Here is a 20,355-nt window from a genome sequence, read left to right as displayed (position 1 = left end):
CAGCACTGTCCTCAGAATCAGAATCAGAACAGAATCACTTTCTTCTAGTTCAAATCAGAATCGATGGACATTATCCAACCCTACCCATGACAATCTGATCATCTTTATGGGAGTGGAAGCTGGTTTTGATGGTTTTGAACGCTCTGATGATCTGATTGTTGCTAGGTTAATTATAGTTTATCTGAGGTCATACCAAACTTCTGAATACAGCCTGTAGATGCATACAGATGAAGAAAGCCTTACTTTCAAATGTACGTTGATTGTGTTCTCCTGGTTCCTTATCTTGACGTCTAACATTTGTGTGGTGACAAGTGAAGTGTGATTTTCCCACCGATGTCTGACACTGTGCAAAAATACTGCACGACTCAATGCTGTCTACTTTATTTCTGAGGGGACGAAGAATATAGTGTTTGCTTACAATCAACAGACCACATAAGATTCCACACACGCATGATTCTGTCATTTATTTTCACCAGTAGAATCTGTGTAAATCACTAAATTAGAGAAAATTCATCAACAGGATTCCTAGAATGCATGTTTGCAGTAATCTTGCTGTAATTAACAAAATAGAGGATGCACACCATCCTTTCTTTTCTACATTTGATCCTATTAATAATATTTGAAATGTTTGAAAGGTAGGATATATCAAACTTGTAAATAATTAAGCATTGAAAACAATACTTTTTTTACTCCCAGAAAACAAGTTGAGTATTGTGTGCTGTTAATGACATGGAAACATCATTTTAGAATGATATGTCTGTAACTGAATATTACTGAATATAATACAATAGTATTGAATATTATTAAACAATATTAAACATAATGGAATATAATTGAATTGAATTGAATATTACTGAATCACTTTTGGAAAGCCTCAGAGCCCAAAAGTCAGGGTGTAGTTGTCCCCTCGGTTCTGGACTGCCAGCACAGTTAAAGCCATTCTTCTTCTTCTTCTTCACTTCCTGAACAGTGCATACTTGGCAACTCACTCATGTTAACACACTTTAATAGAGGTATGAGAAAGGAGCTAAAAATGCTGCAGTAAATCTAACCCTAGCCGGCCAGCTGTCCCTTTCCAATGTCTGAACCCTGAACAATAAACCTAGCTACGTATCTCTGGATCAGGGGGCTACTCAGTGAGTTTCAATGCCATATATCTGCAAGTGCATGGATGAAGTAATGCATGCACTGCTGAGAAGCCAAGATGTGACATTTTCCAGGCCGTCAAGGAGGCAAAGCAATCTTGCACACAACTACAGCAGTGATGACGAGGAAGACCACCCCTTCCCCCAACGACCAGGTGCTCTGCCTGACCACAGCTCTGCATGCACTAAAACAGCTCACTCTGCAGGACCTATGAAGGGGTCCTGTGGTATCTGACTGTGGACAGGGGTTAGTATGGGCACTCTGACGGGTCTGCTGGACTTCAGATTCACTGTGTACATGTATGTGGTTGAAACGGCTTAATGAAGCTCCTGAAGTGAATGTGTTTCTTCAGTCCAGGCTACTGAACTGGACATTGACTGTCTTGAAGACATGAGTGTTGGAAACCTTCCCCAGCAATTAAAACAATGCTGTTAAAATCGATTTCTCTGAATTCACACCTTCAGTCTTCAAACACTGTCACATGACCTTTCAGGATACCATAGGCGTGAAGTTCAATGATATAACTGGTGAGCAAACCACAGACTAAACAGTGAACTGCATAGCACTAAATGAAGCCACCCCCGCAGGCTATAAATATGTACATAGCCCTAGATTATCAGGCAGAGGAGGTGGAGTATGTATAATCTATCAGAATACACTAGAGATTATTCAAAAACACTGTAACACCTTCACTTCTTTTGAGCTTATCTACATTAATATATCAAATCCAGCCACAAATAAAAATGTTTTCTCACTGATTAATATTTATAGGCCTCCAGGGCCCTACTCTGAATTTTTAAAAGAATTTAGTGATTTTGCTGCAGACTTGGCAGTGTGCAGCAACAAAGTTATAATAGTAGGAGATTTTAATATTCACTTTGAAAAAGCAGACGATCCATTAACAAAGGCGTTTGTATCAATTTTAGATTCTGTCGGCATTATACAAAACATAACTGGACCCACACATTACTGTAATCATACCCTAGATTTAGTCCTGACCCTGGGTGTTAGCATTGATCAGCTAAATATTCTACCTCAAAGCTCAGTGATATCAGATCATTATCTAATCTCCTTTGAGCTACATCTAAGGCAAAATGTAAATTCTTCTCCCCAACACTGCCTAAAACGCACAATAACACCAATGACAACTGTACAGTTTACTAAAAATCTCCCACCCCTATCGACCTTAGCTTACACTCCGTCAGACCAAACGGAGCTCGTCAAATTAACAAACGATCTAGAGAATACCCTCCGATCAACCTTAGACAAAGTAGCACCGTTCAAAAATAAAATGATGAGGCAAAAAAGGCTTGCACCGTGGTACAGTGATCAAACTCGTACCTTAAAACAAACAGTGCGGAAACTAGAGCGTAAATGGCGGACGACCAAACTAGAGGTGTTCCACTCTGCGTGGAAGGACAGCCTTAGTCAGTATAGAAAGGCACTCATTAAAGCTCGCTCAGCGTATCTGGCCTCGCTGATCGAGAAAAACAAAAACAATCCCAGAGTTCTTTTTAATGAGATCTCTAAACTTACTAAAAGCCAGGCAGATACTCAACCCCAGATCCCAACATCTTTAACTAGTCATGTTTTTATGGACTATTTTAATAATAAAATAGAAAATATTAGACAACAAATCCAACCCTGCTTATTAAATCAAACATGGCCGTCACCCGATGTAGTTGCTTTAGAACAAAACTTAGTTGTAGAACAAAGGCTGGAAGCCTTCTACCCACTTCCACAGCCAGAACTAGAAAAAATTATATCCTCAGCTAATTGTACAACATGTACACTCGACCAGATTCCCTCTAAATTGCTAAAAGAAATTCTCCCAATTATAATCGGACCTCTTTTAACAATTGTAAATTCATCCCTTAGCCTTGGGCATGTACCCCAAACCCTTAAAATAGCAGTTATAAAACCTTTAATCAAAAAACCAAATCTTGATCCTAGCGTATTATCTAATTATAGACCCATCTCAAACTTAACATTCGTATCTAAGATATTAGAAAAAGCTGTGGCCCAACAACTCTGCTTATACCTGAGTAAAAATGACATGTATGAGAAATTCCAGTCTGGATTTAGACTCAATCACAGCACAGAGACAGCCCTAGTGAAGATTACGAATGATCTCCTTCTTGCCTCTGATCAAGGCTACGTATCTTTATTAGTCCTACTAGACCTTAGTGCAGCCTTTGATACAATAGATCATTCTATATTACTAGAAAGATTAGAGAAAATGGTTGGAATCACAGGGACAGCCCTATCATGGTTCCAGTCATATCTAACGGGACGCTTCCAATTTGTAAAGATAAATGATTTATCTTCAAACTACACAGAAGTAAGATATGGAGTTCCGCAAGGCTCAATTTTAGGACCACTATTATTTACATTATACATGTTACCACTGGGCTCAGTTATAAGCAGACATGGCGTTAATTTCCACTTCTATGCAGATGACACACAGCTCTATATATCAGCCAAACCTGACGATAAATTTAGACTACAGAAAATGGAGGACTGTGTAAAGGATATAAAACTCTGGATGTCACATAACTTCCTTCTCCTTAACAGTGACAAAACCGAAGTTCTCCTTTTAGGTCCAAAAGACTCTAGAAATAAACTATCAGACTTAATGTTAGACTTGGCAGATTCTCCCATCATTCCTGGTTTAGCAGCTAAAAATCTTGGCGTCACATTCGACTCAGATTTATCATTTGAGCAACATATAGCTAATATTAGTAGAACAGCCTTTATGCAGCTTAGGAACATCTCCAAACTAAGAAACTCCTTATCACTACAAGACGCAGAAAAGCTAGTACATGCTTTTATTACCTCAAGGCTAGATTACTGTAATGCGTTACTGTCAGGTTGTTCCAGCAGGAACCTCAATAAACTTCAGCTGGTGCAAAATGCTGCAGCCAGGGTCCTTACTAAAACTAGAAAATTTGACCATATCAGTCCAGTTCTATCAGCACTTCATTGGCTCCCAGTTAAATTCCGTATTGAATACAAAATTCTTTTATTAACATATAAAGCCCTACATGGCCTCGCTCCTGAGTACCTGCAGGATCTTATAGTATATTACGAACCATCAAGACTACTTAGATCTCAGGGTGCTGGCCTCTTACGCGTTCCCAAAATTCTGAAAACCTCAGCAGGGGGAAGAGCCTTTTCCTATAAAGCCCCCCAGCTCTGGAATAACCTTCCAGATAATGTTCAGGACTCAGACACAGTCTCAATCTTTAAATCTAAACTGAAAACTTATATGTTTAGTTTAGCTTTTGGTAATTAATGTTTCTTAGATAAGGGCTGCAGGTCCAGGGGTTCGCGGACCCAGGGAATTGTAGTACTCTGAGATGCTGGAGCTGTCGTCTCGCTGCTTACACGCGATCACTCAGGTTTGTTGACGGTGGAGCAGATAGATGCTGGTGTTCTCAGGGTACGCCCGTGTCCGTGTTACCTTCTGGCTCTCTCCTTTTAATTATGCTGTGATAATCAGACCTGCCGGAGTCATCAGACATACCCAGATGCTGATGATCAACATTCTCTGCACTCCATAAAATTCCTCTTAGAACTAACTTCTCTCTCTTTGCCTTCCCCGAGTAAATGGCCACCCAGCCCGATCTGCAGGAAGATTGCCCGCTGAGGTCCCCTCTACCTGCATCTAACCAGCTGCCACCTACCAGTCCAGCCAGCGGGTCCCCCCCAACCCGCCACCACCCATGGCTCACCCGCCAGCCGCTGCTGCCTGTTTGGTGGCCGTGCTGAAACCTAGATGGACTCGTGCCTGTCTGACACTATTAATATCACAACTATTAACTTTCTGTTGTACCTGGTTTGGTAATTTTTATCATTAATGTTTAAAACAGTCTGGCCAGAGGAGGATGGGTCCCCCTTGTGAGTCTTGGTTCCTCCCAAGGTTTCTTCCTCCAGCTCTGAGGGAGTTTTTCCTTGCCACTGTCGCCGTTGGCTTGCTCACGGGGGTCTTTGACGCTTCATGTTATTTCTTCTTTCTTCTCTGTCTCTGTTCTTTATTAAGTAATAATTATGTAAAGCTGCTTTGTGACGACAACAGTTGTAAAAAGCGCTATACAAATAAATTTGACTTGACTTGACTTGAACTGATGGTTGCAAATCAGCTGCAGGCTGAAACACTTAGGACATGGCAGCGTGTACAACCATCCACTCCCTGCACACTTACACATGAGCTCCAGACTGAAGGGAGATGACACTGAGAAGAAACACTGGAGTAAAGACACCCCATAGCTGCAGATGTCCCTCAGTCTTTTTCTAACATTCCCAGCATTTGGTGGTGCATATTTAACAGTGTGATATTAACCATTACAGTGTTAGCAGGAACAGAGGACGGGCAGGTGCTATGAGCGCTGACCTGCATAAAAACTGATTATTGATTCAAGCAAAGATAACATTGATTTTTTAATATTTGTGAATCAGGTTGAATCAGTAACTAGTAGAGAGTGCAGGAGACGCTCCTTCTTTCTGGTGGGAGGTTTAGTCTCTCGAGCTCTGGGTTGTTTACATGCGTTACGGCAGGATAGATTAATAACACACCTCTCAGTTATCAAAAAGCATTCTGGGAGATTGATAATGCTGTTAGTTCACTTGTTCACTCCTGCTGAAAGAAGAAGTTTAGGGCCTGTATGTGCAGATATTCAGGACTTACCCTCACAAGCTCTTCAGGGGAAGGCCAGGGGCAGGTGTCAAAACTCAACCCCTCCACATTGAAACTAAATGTGGGTGAATGTCATCACTAAGCTCTCAGCTTTACAGAAAACGATTTATTGTTTTGGCTAAATGTAAGTAAATAAAGTATTTGGTCCTGTAATGGTCTTCCACTGTCCGCTTGTCCGCACCCTGTTCTGCATATTTACTGTAAGTGTACTGTTACACTGCTGTGTGGATTTTGATGGAGTGATTACCTGATTACCTTTTATTAATAATTCATAATCACATTTCTCTCTCTGTGTAGTTTGGTGAGTTGGAGCTGTGGAGGTGTGTGTTGTGCAGCAGGGTACATCAAACACAGATCATGTTGGAATTATTATTATTTTATTTGTGTGCATTTCACTTTTTAATTATGTAATTAAAAGCAACCTGTGTTTTCTAGCGTGGGTTGTTCAAACCTGAGTTCAGCCCATTGCCGACCAACCGAACACTTATTCAGAAGGGTTTACTGTGTAAAGGGAGGTATAATAGAAAACTGACTCTTCAGTGCGTTTGCACATTCGGTTGGGTCTTTGGAGGGCCTACCAGCCCACCCTGGGCCTCATAAGACAGACAAGGGAGCACTGAATATGGCATTCAGATTTAGCTCATCTGGTCATTTCAGCATTTGAGCCTAATCTCTGCCCCGCTGACATTGTAATGAATAAAATATGCAGAAATGACAAATACATAAAACCAGCTGTATAATCAGTTTCTGCATAATCTTCATCAAATCCACCCAATTAATATTTCATATTATTATTTTAAATATGATACAATAATACAGTAAAATGACTTTTACCTTAAAATGAATTAATAACTAAATAATGAAAACACTGCAGAACTGTTTAACTCAAATACTGTGCAAAAAACATCATGTCAAATTTACTGATCAAATCAAATGTATTGATAAAGCTTTTTAGAACTAGTGTTCTCACAGAGCAGCTTCACAAGCATCAGTAAGAGGACGAGAGATCAACAAATCATAAAAACCTGAACCCCGCCGGACATGAAGACTGCAGGAAATTACAGTCATGTGACTTCCAGGAAGTGACTTCACTTCATTGCAAAGACGAATAGCATAGAAAGCAGGGTACAGTAGCTTTTGGACACTGAGGCACAAACAGAACCACAAACACTCAAATCAGGCAGGAAGGATCACGATATTCATAAATCAAACATGATGAAAATCCGTGTTGAGTGAATAAGCCTCGCCGTGTCCTTCATCACTTTGCTGGCTCTTCCAGATTCAGCACACTAATCCTCAGCCCTGTCCTCGTCAGCCCCTCAGTGCTCTGGAACAGGGCTGAAACTGCTGCAGTGTGGTCATGGCTGGGGCACTGAACGTTTAATTATTGCAAATTAAGAAAAAGAATTTATAAACAAATTCTATTGAAATAGTTACAAATATTTTAACATTTACAGACGCTGGGTGATTTGAACAGGCTCTCGAACCGTCTGTCCTGAACAGGGCTGTTATTTTATTAAGGCTTCAGAGAGCTGTGCTGTGTCACCCCATGGAGAAGGGGGGTAATATCACCTTTAATATCATTGTTCCACAGGCAGAGCTGAAATCACTCACTCCGGTCACTCACAGAAGCTGACGGTATCAGACGTGTCCATTCTGAAAGTCCAGTCCAGAACAGTCCAGGGCTCATCACTCACTAAGGGGTGTTACTCAGTAACTACAGGGGCGTCTGTACAGACTCTCGCCCCGCCGGCGGACCGGACCCTGTTTACAGGTTTAAGGATAGGTTTGTACTGATGTTCATTGGGTTGCCATTACAATGACATATGCACCTATTTCAGAGTGTAATGTGATTTCTGTGTGATTTCTGTGTGATTTTAACATGCTATTTAAACACAGTTATTACTTCAAACCTTCTTATGTGAACATCTTTCATTTCTCTGTTTTCTCTCAGGAAATGCTTCTTTCTGAACACCACAGCCTCTCTAAAGGCTACAGATGGATATAAACAGCCAGTCTTATCAGGGAAGGGATCACTGTGAGAATATAACATGAGTGATATTAGTGGTGTTCTTATCTACAGAGAGAGGACGCCTACAGAACTGACGGCACTGTTTAAGAAAGCACTCTGATGTTATTTTAGGAATGAAATCTTCTATTATAAGACTGTCTGTAGACTGTGTCCCTAAACAGATGAAGCTCTACTTCCACTCTGCACTCTTTTAAAATAAAGGTGCTTCAAGGATTCTTTGAGTGAAGCCTTAGAAGACCTAGCTTTAGCTCCATAGAAAATTATAATAAAACATTTTTAAAAAATCAAAAATCAAACTGAGATCCTTTAGACCTCTAGAGGGTTCTTTACATCTCTGTTATAACATGGTTCTTCATGGAACCAAACATGTACCAGAAGGTGTAGATAAAAACTACAGTGCTTTCCAGCTTGTGCTGAGCTAGTTAAACTGTCTGACAGTCAGTGTATTCTTGCCCTGGTTAACATGTGAGCAATCAGACCACAGGGACATGGCCTTGGCTTCTCACCAGTAATTAAGCTGCATCTCCACACTGAGAAGACTTCATCTGCATAGATGTAGGTTTGGATAAAGGCCGCGGGTGGAAAGGGGCAATCCAGACATCTGCACTGTAGCAGAGAAGACAAGCTGCCACTGTTGGGCCCTTGAGCAAGGCCCTTTCCCACTCTCTGCTCCCCGGGCGCTGGAGTTGGCTGCCCACCGCTCTGGGTGTGTGTGTACTCACTGCCCCTAGTTCACTAGTGTGTGTGTGTTCACTACCACAGATGGGTGAAATGTGGAGGACACATTTCACTGTACAGTGACACTTTTACCTAATTACTGCTGAGAGAAGCTTCTGGATTGGCTGAAAGGGGGTTGTTAGGTTTGGGTTAAAGTTGAAACCTGCAGTAGGGAAGAGGAGGAGAAGGAGGAGGGTTGTTTTGTATTGTCATGGTCAAGCAATAACCTTTCATCTCCATGTTCACGGTTTCTGACTCAGAACTTGATGAATGGAGCAATAGAAATGCTCCAGATGAATAAATGTAGGCGTTTTCCTCCTCCTGTAAAGCGTGTAATATAAACTAAAATAAAACACAGAGGTGATCTGAATCAACATGTAAAATCATTTGTTCATCATAAATTCACTAATTCAGCAACTTAATATCATGAAGATTCACAACTAAAAACAAGTGAATCATAAATATAAGTTCATTCAGAGAGCGGGAACAAGAAGAGAGATGCAGACGCAGGGCAGGAACGGCCGAGCGAAGTGCAACATGCAAATGAACACTGCCAAGAGCCGACGGGTGAGATCTGTTTAACAGAGTTACTCTGACCAACAAACACTGAACAGCGTATCTCACTGACCCAGTTTCAGAGCCAGTCCTCCACTCTGCTCTTTAGATGATCTGTCAGCTGCAGGGAATCTAATACAGTTAGTTTTTTACTGAATAATTTAAATTTAAAAACTTTAACATGAATATATTTATCCAAGCAAGCCTCACCTTCTTTTGTGCCCCGACACTTTCCAAACAATTCAACTAAAGGAGGTTTGAGTGCAAATGTTACCAATAACCCCAAAGACATTAACTGGGCTATTTGTAGCAAAGGTTGATGAAATGTTCACTAGAAAAATCTACCAATTTGCTGAAAATAAATCCTGCATAATTCAATGAAAAGCTTTATAATTTAAAACTTACACACAACAAAAAAATATATAGCAAAAAAGAATAAATATATTTTCAATATTTTTTTATATTTATTTTTCAGTAACTATAAAATTAATCTGAACCTATTATACTTAAACTAATATTCATTCATAAATTCATATTACATTTGTGGAGTGTAGAAATTAAAGGCCCACATACAGAACTTCACACATTACTTAAGATATAAAGAGTAAATAAAGTAAATACCTGTAAATCCTGTGACCTATACACACAGCTCTGTGATCAGTAAACCCTTTGATCAGTTTTAGCTCAAGTCCTTTGTGTTACAAAGGTATAAAGGCAAGTCTTGAGGAACATTTGTCCGACTGCTGTCAACATTCACAAATGACACAGTCGTACGAACAGAACGTGCTTCTTTAATTAGTTTAACGAGATTAAATATAGCTGTATTGCACTTTCCTCTGCGGGAAGGTCATGCCCACACTCCCCTATAGGAAAGTATGTAGGGACCTACATACATCCAGCCTGGGGGAAGATCTTTCATGTGTAAGGTGAAAAGCAGTGGTGTCAGAACCGTCCCTCTGGCTGAAAGAAGACACTTTTCATGCGTCTGGTGTGATGTGTGTTTTTGGAGAATGAAGATTAGGAACACTGAGAGATGAAAACTTTTTGATTAATGATTATTAAACTGTAAGAAGGCCAGAGCCTGAAGATTATCTTTACCAGGGGTGAGTTTCATGTTGTTCAGTCTAAGATAAACTCTCGTAATAATGCAGATCCAGTGTTGAGCAGCTCCAGTGATTTCAGACCACCTGAATCTCCCAATTTAAAATGTGCCCATTTCATTTATTTATAATTTGCCATGTTTGTCATTTCTTTATTATCTCTGTACATTTCCTGTAAAAGACTTTCATGATTTCATGATTTTTGTAAATAATTGTGATAGACTATATAATTATATATACTATATAACTAAATAATTGCCAACTGTGTCCAGTAGTATATATCTATCTAAGACGTTGTTAAATAAAAGCATGTGAAAGAGAATTAAAATGGTAATTTGCATAATATAATTTGCATGAGGGCATATGGTCAGTTATCTGCCCAAGGCTCGTCCTGAGTCAAATATGATCTAAATTCCATGTTCAGAAGTTTTCAGTAAGTACAATATTTGCTACCTATCAGTGACTGCAGAACTGAACTGAAACAGTTTTTCATTTGGAAGCAAATAACAATTTTTAACATCATTCAGTGAATTTAAAGTAATGTATATTAGCTTAGCAGTGAGAATCAGTTAATTACAGTCAGTGAATCATTCAATAGTTTCAGAGTTCAGAGTTTCTTCCTTTAACAGCAGCAGGTAAAAGAGCAGTGTTGGTGCAGCTCAGCCTGTGTGAATAGAAATGTTGGATATAACCTGGATATAAAAGTGATCTAATAGGTTAGATTAGATTAGATTAGATTAGATGATAATTATAGGGAAGGACTCCATTTTAGTCTAACACTCACATGTTCAGTTTAGTTTATATATTTTATTTAGTCAGTGATGTTACATTAGTCTCTAAAGAGGAGATCATTAATAAGATCATTTCCATCAACAGTTTTAATGATCAGAATATCAGATATTTTTAAGTCTGATATTCTTGTATAATTCCCATGTTTCCCACAAATGAAAACTTGTAAACCTATGTGAGGTCATGCGGTCCAACAACAGCAGCTACAGAAGTAATTAGTGAAACTTGGATGAATGAAAAATAAAGCTGGTTGAATTTATTACCAAAATGGTCAAAAACTGCCAGCAAGACCTGCTACAACTCAACAGCGACATCTTGTGTTTAAAGAGGTTCAGGGGGTTCAGAACTGATGGTAGTTCAGTTTCCACATATGGAAATTTCTCAAAGTTCTGAATTCGGGAATGAAGCGACAACAGCATCAAGAACCACATTTATAAGCTTAAAGTAGCTTCAAGAATCAGCCGGAACAAATGATAATACAGGCTTTTTAAATCACCATTCAGAGGCTCGGAATGACTCATCCTCCTACAGTCCATCACAATAAAGACCAGATTATTTTTAATTGGCAATCAGATCTCAGTGGACTATGCAAGACTTATTACTGAGCTTTGGGGCTATAATATTGATTAAACTTTGCTCACATTGAACATGAAGGCCTCGCCAAGGCCAGGGATGACTGCTGTTAGACTTAATAACAGCTAATTGCACTGTGCTTGTGGAAGATGTAGACTACACACCACTGTATGGCATAATATATGGCCTGTATATATATATATATATATATGAAAACAGTCTCTATGTATTTAGAATATTTACCCTCTTTCTAAAAAGCTTTGGGCCACAAATGACTTTAACACTGTAGCTGTTAAAGTCTGCTAATGGTGATGAGGCTTTCAGTGGCTGGTATCATCTTTGCCAGTTTATAATATAAAAATATATAATTTCATTACCTTAATCTCTATCAAGTATTTTCTTTCCCCCCAAATATACACACGGCACAGCTTTAGACCAGCTACAGTGTTTTCAGAGTAATAAAATAGGAGTGAGAAAATAAAACCCAGGGGATCTTTAACCCTGCCACCCCTGTACTTCAGCTAAGAGCTCTAGATAGTTTCAGTCCTATAATAAACATCCTGGTCCTTTTAAATGTCTGCAGGAAAACCCACAGAGTGATCCAGAGAGAACCCCTGAGTCTGGGACCTGCTGCCGTTCACTGCGGTCTGAAGGCCAGCAGTCTGTAGGCCCGTGGTCTATAAGCTGATGTGGAGCGTGCAAGGTTTTGGGGATGGGGATGGAGAGGGAGGGGGAGAGGGAGGGACATGAGTCGTACTTTAAAAATCAGCAGAAAACAGCGAAGCAGGACGGAAAGTCCCCCACGCCCACGCCTGCACCCACACCGTCTGCAGCCATAGGTTCTGAAATGACGAACAACAAAAGAGCAGAGAGGAGCTCAAACATAACACAGCTCTGTTACCAGTTATCAGAGTCACAGAAAGCAGAACATTCATACTTTAGTTTTGTTTATTATATTTTATTATATATTTATTTAGTGTTGGATGTTTTTATTTATTGTCAGCTCTGTTTCCTAATTCAATCACTAATAAAAGGTATTTGTTTATGATGTACTGCAGTGCTGTAGAGATATTATCAGGAGTTCATGTTTAACATATTTAATGAAAAGCATAAATAAAACTGTAAAAAAGTTTGATTTTGGTGTCTTGAATTAGAGCTCTGTAAACTCCTGCAAAAACGCAAACAATTCAACTGAATTGGATCTAGAATTGAAACAGTGTACTAAACCTGAAACTATGTGCACACTTAGACCCCAGTGTGCATCCATACAGGCTGGACACAGCGCATATACTTTACAGACTTTACAGAAGGCAGAAATGCTCTGAACTCTAAATGGAAGTAAAACAAGATCTGGAGCATTTCTATTGGCCTGTTCATCCAGCAGCTCCCTGGATCAAACCGTGACAAAACTAAAAACAGACAGGATGGAGATGAATGCTGTTTATTGGACAGCAGCGATATTCACATTAACATATGAACAGTTGTCTGACTTTCTGACTCTCCTTTTTGGTGTATTAATAAACACAAACAGTGGATGGACTCGGCTGTTACGCCCCTGCTGTGTGATGTAATATGCACAAAGCCGTGTCTGCAAGTTAAGAACAAATGCACAGAATGAAGAGCCTCACTCAGAGTCTGTTTCCTGTGCAGAACAAAGGCTAAAATGGAATAATTGCTTGCAGGTGCTGCAAACTCATTATTAGAGTAAGAGGAAGCGGTGGCTTTAGTGGTTAGAGCACTGGGTTATAAATAAGTATACTGTATATATGAGGTGTTGATGGAGTTGAACACATCCTCCACGCTGTGCTGGCTGGACTGGGGGGCGTCCAGGAGAACCCTGGAGGAACCGAGCTCTGTTCTTCAGACTAGCTCACCGACAAGATCTCACTACTTTCTTTCTTCAGAATGAGAAGCTCTTGTTTCTCCTTTTTACTGGATTCATGTTCACCTGCTTTATCTGTTCTGATGAGATCTGGAGCTTCTACAGTAGAACTCTGATTAAATATTGGGATTAAACTTCTGTAAAGTTCTGAATACGTGATCATCTCTACTGTATGCCTCTAGGAACATAAGTCTACACTGATGGAAAAACACTGAACGTTTAGATTGCCTCAGTGCCACTGAGGTCCAGTCGGTCCTGTCTCGTCTCTCTCTCCCACACTGGAGCACTTTTGGCATTTGGAGCTCTTTAAGGTTTAGACTAAAGCAGGCAAATACGTTTTTCCGCTGACCAGCTGCTGCTGCTGCTGCTGCGGTGTTATGCAACATGGAGAGCACTATCCAGCTCCAAAGAAAATACAGAGGAAAACAAAGAGAAAAGGGCGAGTGAGGCCTTTTCCTGAGAGCGCTCCCGCAGTGGTGGAAGCAGTGAAGAATATCTTTATCATTTAAGGCGTAATTCCTCTGACGTCTCTGCCCGAGCACCTAGATTAGCATTTTCCTCTTTAGCAGGGACAGACCGGCTGTTCTGCTGCAGTCTGACTCAGGAGCCTTTTTTTTAGGTGGAGAAAGTTTCAGTCCTGAGAGTCTGAGAGATGTCTACTTTCCCCTGGACATCGCTGACCGACCTGACTGGACTGCCCTGTTTCAGCTCGGGTTCATCCAACTTTGATTAAACCTGAGAAAAGGAGGAAGAGAGGCAGAGCAGCTCAGCAGAGAAAGAAAGAGCAGTGCCAGATGTTCCAGGCTCCTCCTCTCCCTCTCTCGGTAAAACATTCCAGTGGAGCTGGAGACTCTCAGGGCTTCTCCTTCTCCCTCACACACACACACACTCACACACACACTCACTCACACACACACACACTCAGAGGACTAGGATCTCTCTTTCTCTCAGCCATGGTGAGAAACCTCCAGCTTCTCGTCGTGCTGCTTTGTGGCCTGGCCTCGGCCCAGCAGCAGGCCCTGATGGACTACTTGGAGAGGAGGCTGCTGGCCATTGAGGTAAGTTAGCCCTTGCTCCCAGCAGGTCCTGCACCTCCAGGATTCTGTCGAGAACAAATGAGAGACACTCCTGCAGAGGACTGAGACAGGCATGCACCTCTAAATGCAGCTAAGGTCCAAACGTCGGTGGACATCTGCTCGTTCAACGTTTCTAGTGAAATGAGGGGGACTATTTAGGAGGTTGCCCCCCTTTGCTGCAGCAGCAGTCTCTGTTCTTCTGGGAAGTTTAAGTACTGGCTTTTGAAACATTGCTGTGAGGATTTGATGGCATTCACCGACAAGAGCATGAGTGAGATCAGGTAGTGATGTTGGATGGTTAGTTCTGGATCGCAGACTCTGCTCTGTGTTGGGAAGGGGTGGGATTAGACTTGGAGCAGGACTCCTTAAAGCCTGAGATTATTGTTCAGTTCTTCATTCTTATGCAGAAACAGTTTGGTTCAGCGTATCTTGTGGAGTCCCGCCAGGTTTTATTCTAGGGCCTATCATAGAGAATAGCGTTAAACAGAAGCTGTAAGTCTAATGGAAGGACGTTGCTTTGAAAGCACAGAGAAAAGGGACTTTTCTTCAGCTTCAGCTGAGCTCCTTCCTGACCTGTTCTTTCCATTATCCTGCTTTCTAAGAGCAGCCTGTGCTTCTTTGCTGAGAATACGAGCATATTTTTAGTGGCTGTTACATGGGACGCTTCATACACACAACACGGGCTGCTCTTTATTTGCTTCTGCTCGACTGCCCTCATACACAGAGCCCCCTCAGGGTTTATGAACACACAGGCTCACCCCCCCTCCTCTTCTAAGCCAGCGCTTCAGCTTTATCCTCCCTCCCTTCTCCTGACTATCTCCCTCCATCTCTTGGATCCTGTCTTGTGAAAGAAAGCCTCTCTCGCCCCTGCCCCCACGCTGACTCTACACTCCTGTTCCAGCACAAGCAAGTCAATTCATGCGACTGCGTTCAAAGACGCTTCGCTTCTAATTCTTTCCAGTGACTCACAGATGAGAACAGCCGTTTGCGGAGCCAGAGGTCGTTCCCTTTGCTGTGTTACTGATGCTAAAGTTGAAGTCTTGATGAAGTCCCCGAGCTCTGTGGAAAGGAGCCGGTGTGGTTTACTCTAATTTCCACAGAACACTTCCCTCAGCACTGCAGCATCTCAAGTGTCAGATTAGTTCTTAAAGAGTTCCAGCTGGAGCTAAAGGACTTCTGCAGATGTTAACAGCCATGAATTGTGAACATATTCATATCTACTGTCAGTGTGTCTCTGAATAGACATCAAATCTCTTCATTCACATTTATATCCTTGCTGTCGCACAACAAACTGGCAGCTCCAGCTTTACAGGAGAAGAAAAAACCTTCTCACCCTCAGTGGAAGTCAATGTGAAAAGATCTGATCAGATTTAAACTCTATCAAAAATTCTAAACCAACAAAAATGACATTTTTTGAAGGACAGTGGCGAAATAGTGTATGGACATCAACCATCAGAATGAAGACAACTGAGCGTGGCGTGACTGTAGTGGTTTTTTAAGCACAGCAGGTTTTCTTAATGGTTCTGCAGACAGAAACCCCTTTTTGATCAGAGCGCTGCAGAAAGGCTGCAGTGACGCAGATACTCACTTCTGTTGTGAAAAGCAGAAAAGCATCTGAGAATGAACAACACCCACAACTTCCTCTACTGTCCACCAAGAACAGAAAGCTGAGGCTGCAGTAGGTCAGCACAGGCTCACCAACACTGTACAGCTGCAGATTGGAGAAACACAGCCTGGTCTGATGAATCTGGATCTCGGCTGGTAGGGTCAGAATTTGGCACCAGCAGTTTCTAAGTGTCTTCCTTACGGCTGTTTTGAGAGAAAAAGCAGTCCTGTGTAGTACGAGTACAGTGTTCCTAATAAATTGCTAAGTGAGTGTATTATCAGGCTTAGAGAAATCTTCATCCCGTTGAAATCTCTGTTGTGCTCTTTTTTGTCTTCCACCAGGACCGCATCTCCTTGTGGCATGAGCAGACGAGCCGCTACGCGTCAGAGCTGCGCGAGCTGAAGCAGCAGATGGTGGCTCAGCTTGAGGGCCTGGACAAGAACAAGGAAGCGCTGCGGAGCGAGCTGGACTCGGTTGGCTCACGAGTGGATCGGGTGGAGCGAGAGATGGACTACCTCGAGACACACAACAGTGCCCAGCCCTGCGTGGATGTGGACGATAAGCTGGTGGAGCAGCAGGTGACCGTGGCCAAGGAGAGGAACAAGGCCAAGTACTCCAAGCTCACGGGTAAAGAGAGAGCCTCTGTGGCAGCACTGCAGCTGAAGATTAGCTGGGGATGTTAATGTGCCTGTGAGCAGGATGTGCTCCGAGAGCGTGGCAGGGTGGGCGATAGGACAGTAGGTTAAGTCGTTTGGCTAGATGGGTGCCGTTTCCATCTCACAGTTTTTAAAAACATTCAGTCTACAACATGAAGATATGCTCATCCTCCAAACATCAACAACATAAAAGAGGTCCGAACTTTTGTGTTTCTGGCTGCTCCAGTGCAGTTGGATGCAAATGTAATGTTGGTCGGTACAAACATGTTAAAATGGCCCTGTACGCATTTCAAACCATTAAAACCAGTAAAACCTGGATTAGGGTTTTCTGATAGAACAAGAACACCTGAATTAAAAGCTTTATGCATCTCATCACCCAAACGGCACCTGTTTATTAGAATGACTTAGCATGATCAGCTCAATCATGATGTGTTTTCAGAGTGTATAATGGGTCAGTACTTTCAGGACACTGTATAATACTGTATACTGAATAATAAGAAAGACAGAGCAGTTACAGAGAGCCTGTAAAGAGCAGTACTGTGTTGGCCTGGCGATTCCCCCCACCTTACATCAATCGACCATTCTCAAGCGTTTATTAATGCGGAGGAGTATATAGTGTAGCATAAAACGGCTTCCGGTCGTGTCGAGGCTGCTGCACTTCCCTAAATACACCCATAATTCATAACACACTTACAGTCAGAGATGTGATGTCGTGTTAGCATAAAGAAACGCTACGCCATTGCTTTCCACACTGAGTGTCCAGCATGTTGGAGAGAGCTCCAGGAAAGCTATCTGCCGTCCTGTTGGCTGTGCTGAAGCCCTGTGAAGATGTTTTAGGGAGCTTAAGAGCTACTATTCAGAGCCGGATGTTACCTGTATGTCATGTAAGTTGCTCTGGAGAAGAGCATCAGCCAAATGCTGGAGATAGAAATGGATGTACAGTAAGTGTTTAAGAGGAAGTAGGCAATTTCCCCATCTAGCTCATACTTAGTGTGAAAAAGGTTGGAGAAATTAAAGCAACAGTGTGTAAAAAAATCATGGTTTAATGTCACAATTCACAGATTCTGGTCCTGTCTGTCTGCTTAATTAGGTTCCCGCTAATTCATCTTATTACAGAGGCTCTGTAGGTTGTGGGAATATTGGAGTAATTTATCCAGATTCTCCTCACAGTGAGACGTGTGCTTTCCTGTATTAATTAAACTACCAATCATGATAATACATGGTATGTTTAATTCACTGTGGAAAACAGCAGAGGTAGCAGCTTGCTGATTTTAAGAACCCCAGCTGACGTTCATTGTTAAACACTGCTTGAGAAAGAGAAGACTATTATCAGCATAGCATCTCTATTCGCTAGGCCTGCTGGCACATCTAGATAGCGGCTATAGCTACACATCCAAAATGTCATTAACCGTAGCATGGTGTTCTGTAATTGATTTTATTTTAATTTCTTGGGTAATTAAACCAGAGGGCTGGTAGCAATACTTTTATAATCAGGAGGAACATTCAGAACATGCTGTTGGATCAAGTGCATACTAATGCGCCTGCCATTATAAAGTGCAGAATAAACACTTTAATTCAACACAAGAAGGAAGGACACAAACACACTAATTAAAGCAAGGGCACGGAGATATTACAAAAACGATGACAAGTAAATATTCAGTGACTAATTGCACACGAGGTAATGAGAAATCCTGAGGTGAAGCAGCTTCTGCACTATAGCACAGTGAGCATATATGCACAGGCGTACATTCGTTTCATGGTCATAATCTAATCCGTATCCGTCTCCAAAGACTGCAGTGACATGATCTCCAGCATCAAGGCCATGAAGATCCTTAAGCGGATTGGCGGCAGCAAAGGAATGTGGACCAAAGACATGGGCAGCTCCTCGGGGAAGGTCTACATCTTCAACGGCACGGGGGAGGATACGCTGTACGAGTTTGGCTCGGTCCGAGACTTCACTTCCTCCCAAGGCACTTCGGGAGCCACGACCGTCCAGCTGCCCTCGGCCTGGGGAGGCATGGGCCACGCAGTGTACAACAACCACCTGTACTACGTGAAGGACGGTGAGGAGAGAAGACTGATGAAGTTTGACCTGCAGAATAGTAAGGTGGTGGACAGCGCGGTATTCCCAGCTAAGGACCAGCTGCCTGTCTACACCCTGAACCCAGAGACATACATCGACCTGGCCGCAGACGAGGAAGGTCTGTGGGCCATTTACGCTACTAAAGAAACCGAGAACCACATCTCTCTAGCTAAGGTGGACCCCAAAACGTTGGCCATCGAGCAGATGTGGGATACTCCATGCCTGAGAGAGAACGCAGAGGCGGCTTTTGTGGTCTGTGGCACCGTCTACGTGGTGTACAACTCCAAGCTCCCCAGCCGCTCTCGTATCCAGTGTGTCTTCGATGTGAGCGACATGGTGACCAATGATGATGCTCCGACGGTGTATTTCCCCAAGCGCTATGGAACGCATTCAAGCCTCAAATACAGTCCTGTGGAGCAGCTGCTCTACGCGTGGGATGACGGATATCAGATTCTTTACAAGCTGCAAATGAAGAAAAAATTGGAGGTGTAGGAGGTATTGAACAGAAAAATAACACGCTGCCAAACGAGAAAAATTATGTTACTCCCGAGAATTTGATCCTGTACGATACAGAAAATAAACGTTCGGTGAAACTGGATTTGATACGATCTACTTTGGCTTTGATTTACTTGCTGAGGTGTCTTTTATAATGATCCTCACTTTGCTGTGTAAAGCAAACCTGAGTACAGCCCAGAGAGGTTTCTTAACAGCAGAGTTGCTGGAAAAGTAAAAAGCATCATTTGGATGCAGTTAATTACTTTTTGCTTTACTGAATGAGTTTTAATGCCTAGGGCCTGAACCTGCCCAGACAGAATACCTCCCTCATTTCTACTCTATCTTCCAGACTGTAATCATAACAGCTCTGACTATTACCAGGATGTTTTGAAATGAATATATTCATATTTGTTAAATGCAGAAATTGTCCATGATCACCTACTGTACTGGTTTTGAAAGTGTAATTCTTACAAATTGTCACGGTCACACAGAAACATACGAATCTCCAAAACAGCAGCTTTACAGGAGAAGGATAAACCTTCTTAACTTTCAAAGGACGACAATGGAAAAGAAGTTTTCATCATGTACAAATCATGGTACAAATGGCAGATTCAAATTATGTCAAAAAGTAAAAAACAGACCCGATTGGTCCAAAAACTGGAAAAATGGAGATCCAAGTGTTTTTTCCTGACAGTGACGAAATGTTAAAATTTACTGCCTGTAGTTATTTGCAAATGTTTCTGCATACTCAAAATATTTCCATTTCTTATGTTTAACACTTTTCCTAGTTGTTTACTGAGATTATAAACAACTGAGATTTACAGTTATTGTGTTGTTCACTTCTTGTCTTATACATTCTTACATGCACTGGCCATGTAATTCTATTTCCATTCACTGGCATTTCATTACTACACATATTCATAATGAGAACATAAACCCACCAAAAAAA

The 20,355-nt window shown here is 41.7% G+C and overlaps 1 protein-coding gene across 1 annotated transcript; it reads left to right on the top strand.

Annotated features, from left to right (window-relative positions):
• Nucleotides 1–14,175: 14,175 nt before the first annotated feature.
• olfml3b (olfactomedin-like 3b) lies at nt 14,176–20,233 on the top strand. The gene is made up of 3 exons (XM_072665483.1): nt 14,176–14,548; nt 16,514–16,799; nt 18,619–20,233. The coding sequence occupies exons 1-3, from the start codon at nt 14,285–14,287 to the stop codon at nt 19,401–19,403; spliced, it is 1,335 nt and encodes a 444-aa protein (XP_072521584.1). The 5' UTR covers nt 14,176–14,284; the 3' UTR covers nt 19,404–20,233.
• Nucleotides 20,234–20,355: the final 122 nt, after the last annotated feature.

The sequence above is a fragment of the Salminus brasiliensis genome, chromosome 21 (genome assembly GCF_030463535.1).
Source record: "Salminus brasiliensis chromosome 21, fSalBra1.hap2, whole genome shotgun sequence".
Lineage (NCBI taxonomy): Eukaryota > Metazoa > Chordata > Actinopteri > Characiformes > Bryconidae > Salminus > Salminus brasiliensis.
Note: the sequence above shows the minus strand (reverse complement) of the source record. Positions and strands in the feature narration are given on the sequence as shown.

What these genes read in the sequence shown, in the direction of transcription:
- olfml3b (XM_072665483.1), top strand. Translation starts at nt 14,285, where the DNA reads ATGTTCCAGGCTCCTCCTCTCCCTCTCTCGGTAAAACATTCCAGTGGA. An exon ending in GGAGGCTGCTGGCCATTGAG is followed by an intron (nt 14,549 to 16,513) that starts GTAAGTTAGCCC and finishes GTCTTCCACCAG; the next exon opens with GACCGCATCTCCTTGTGGCA. An exon ending in CAAGTACTCCAAGCTCACGG is followed by an intron (nt 16,800 to 18,618) that starts GTAAAGAGAGAG and finishes CCGTCTCCAAAG; the next exon opens with ACTGCAGTGACATGATCTCC.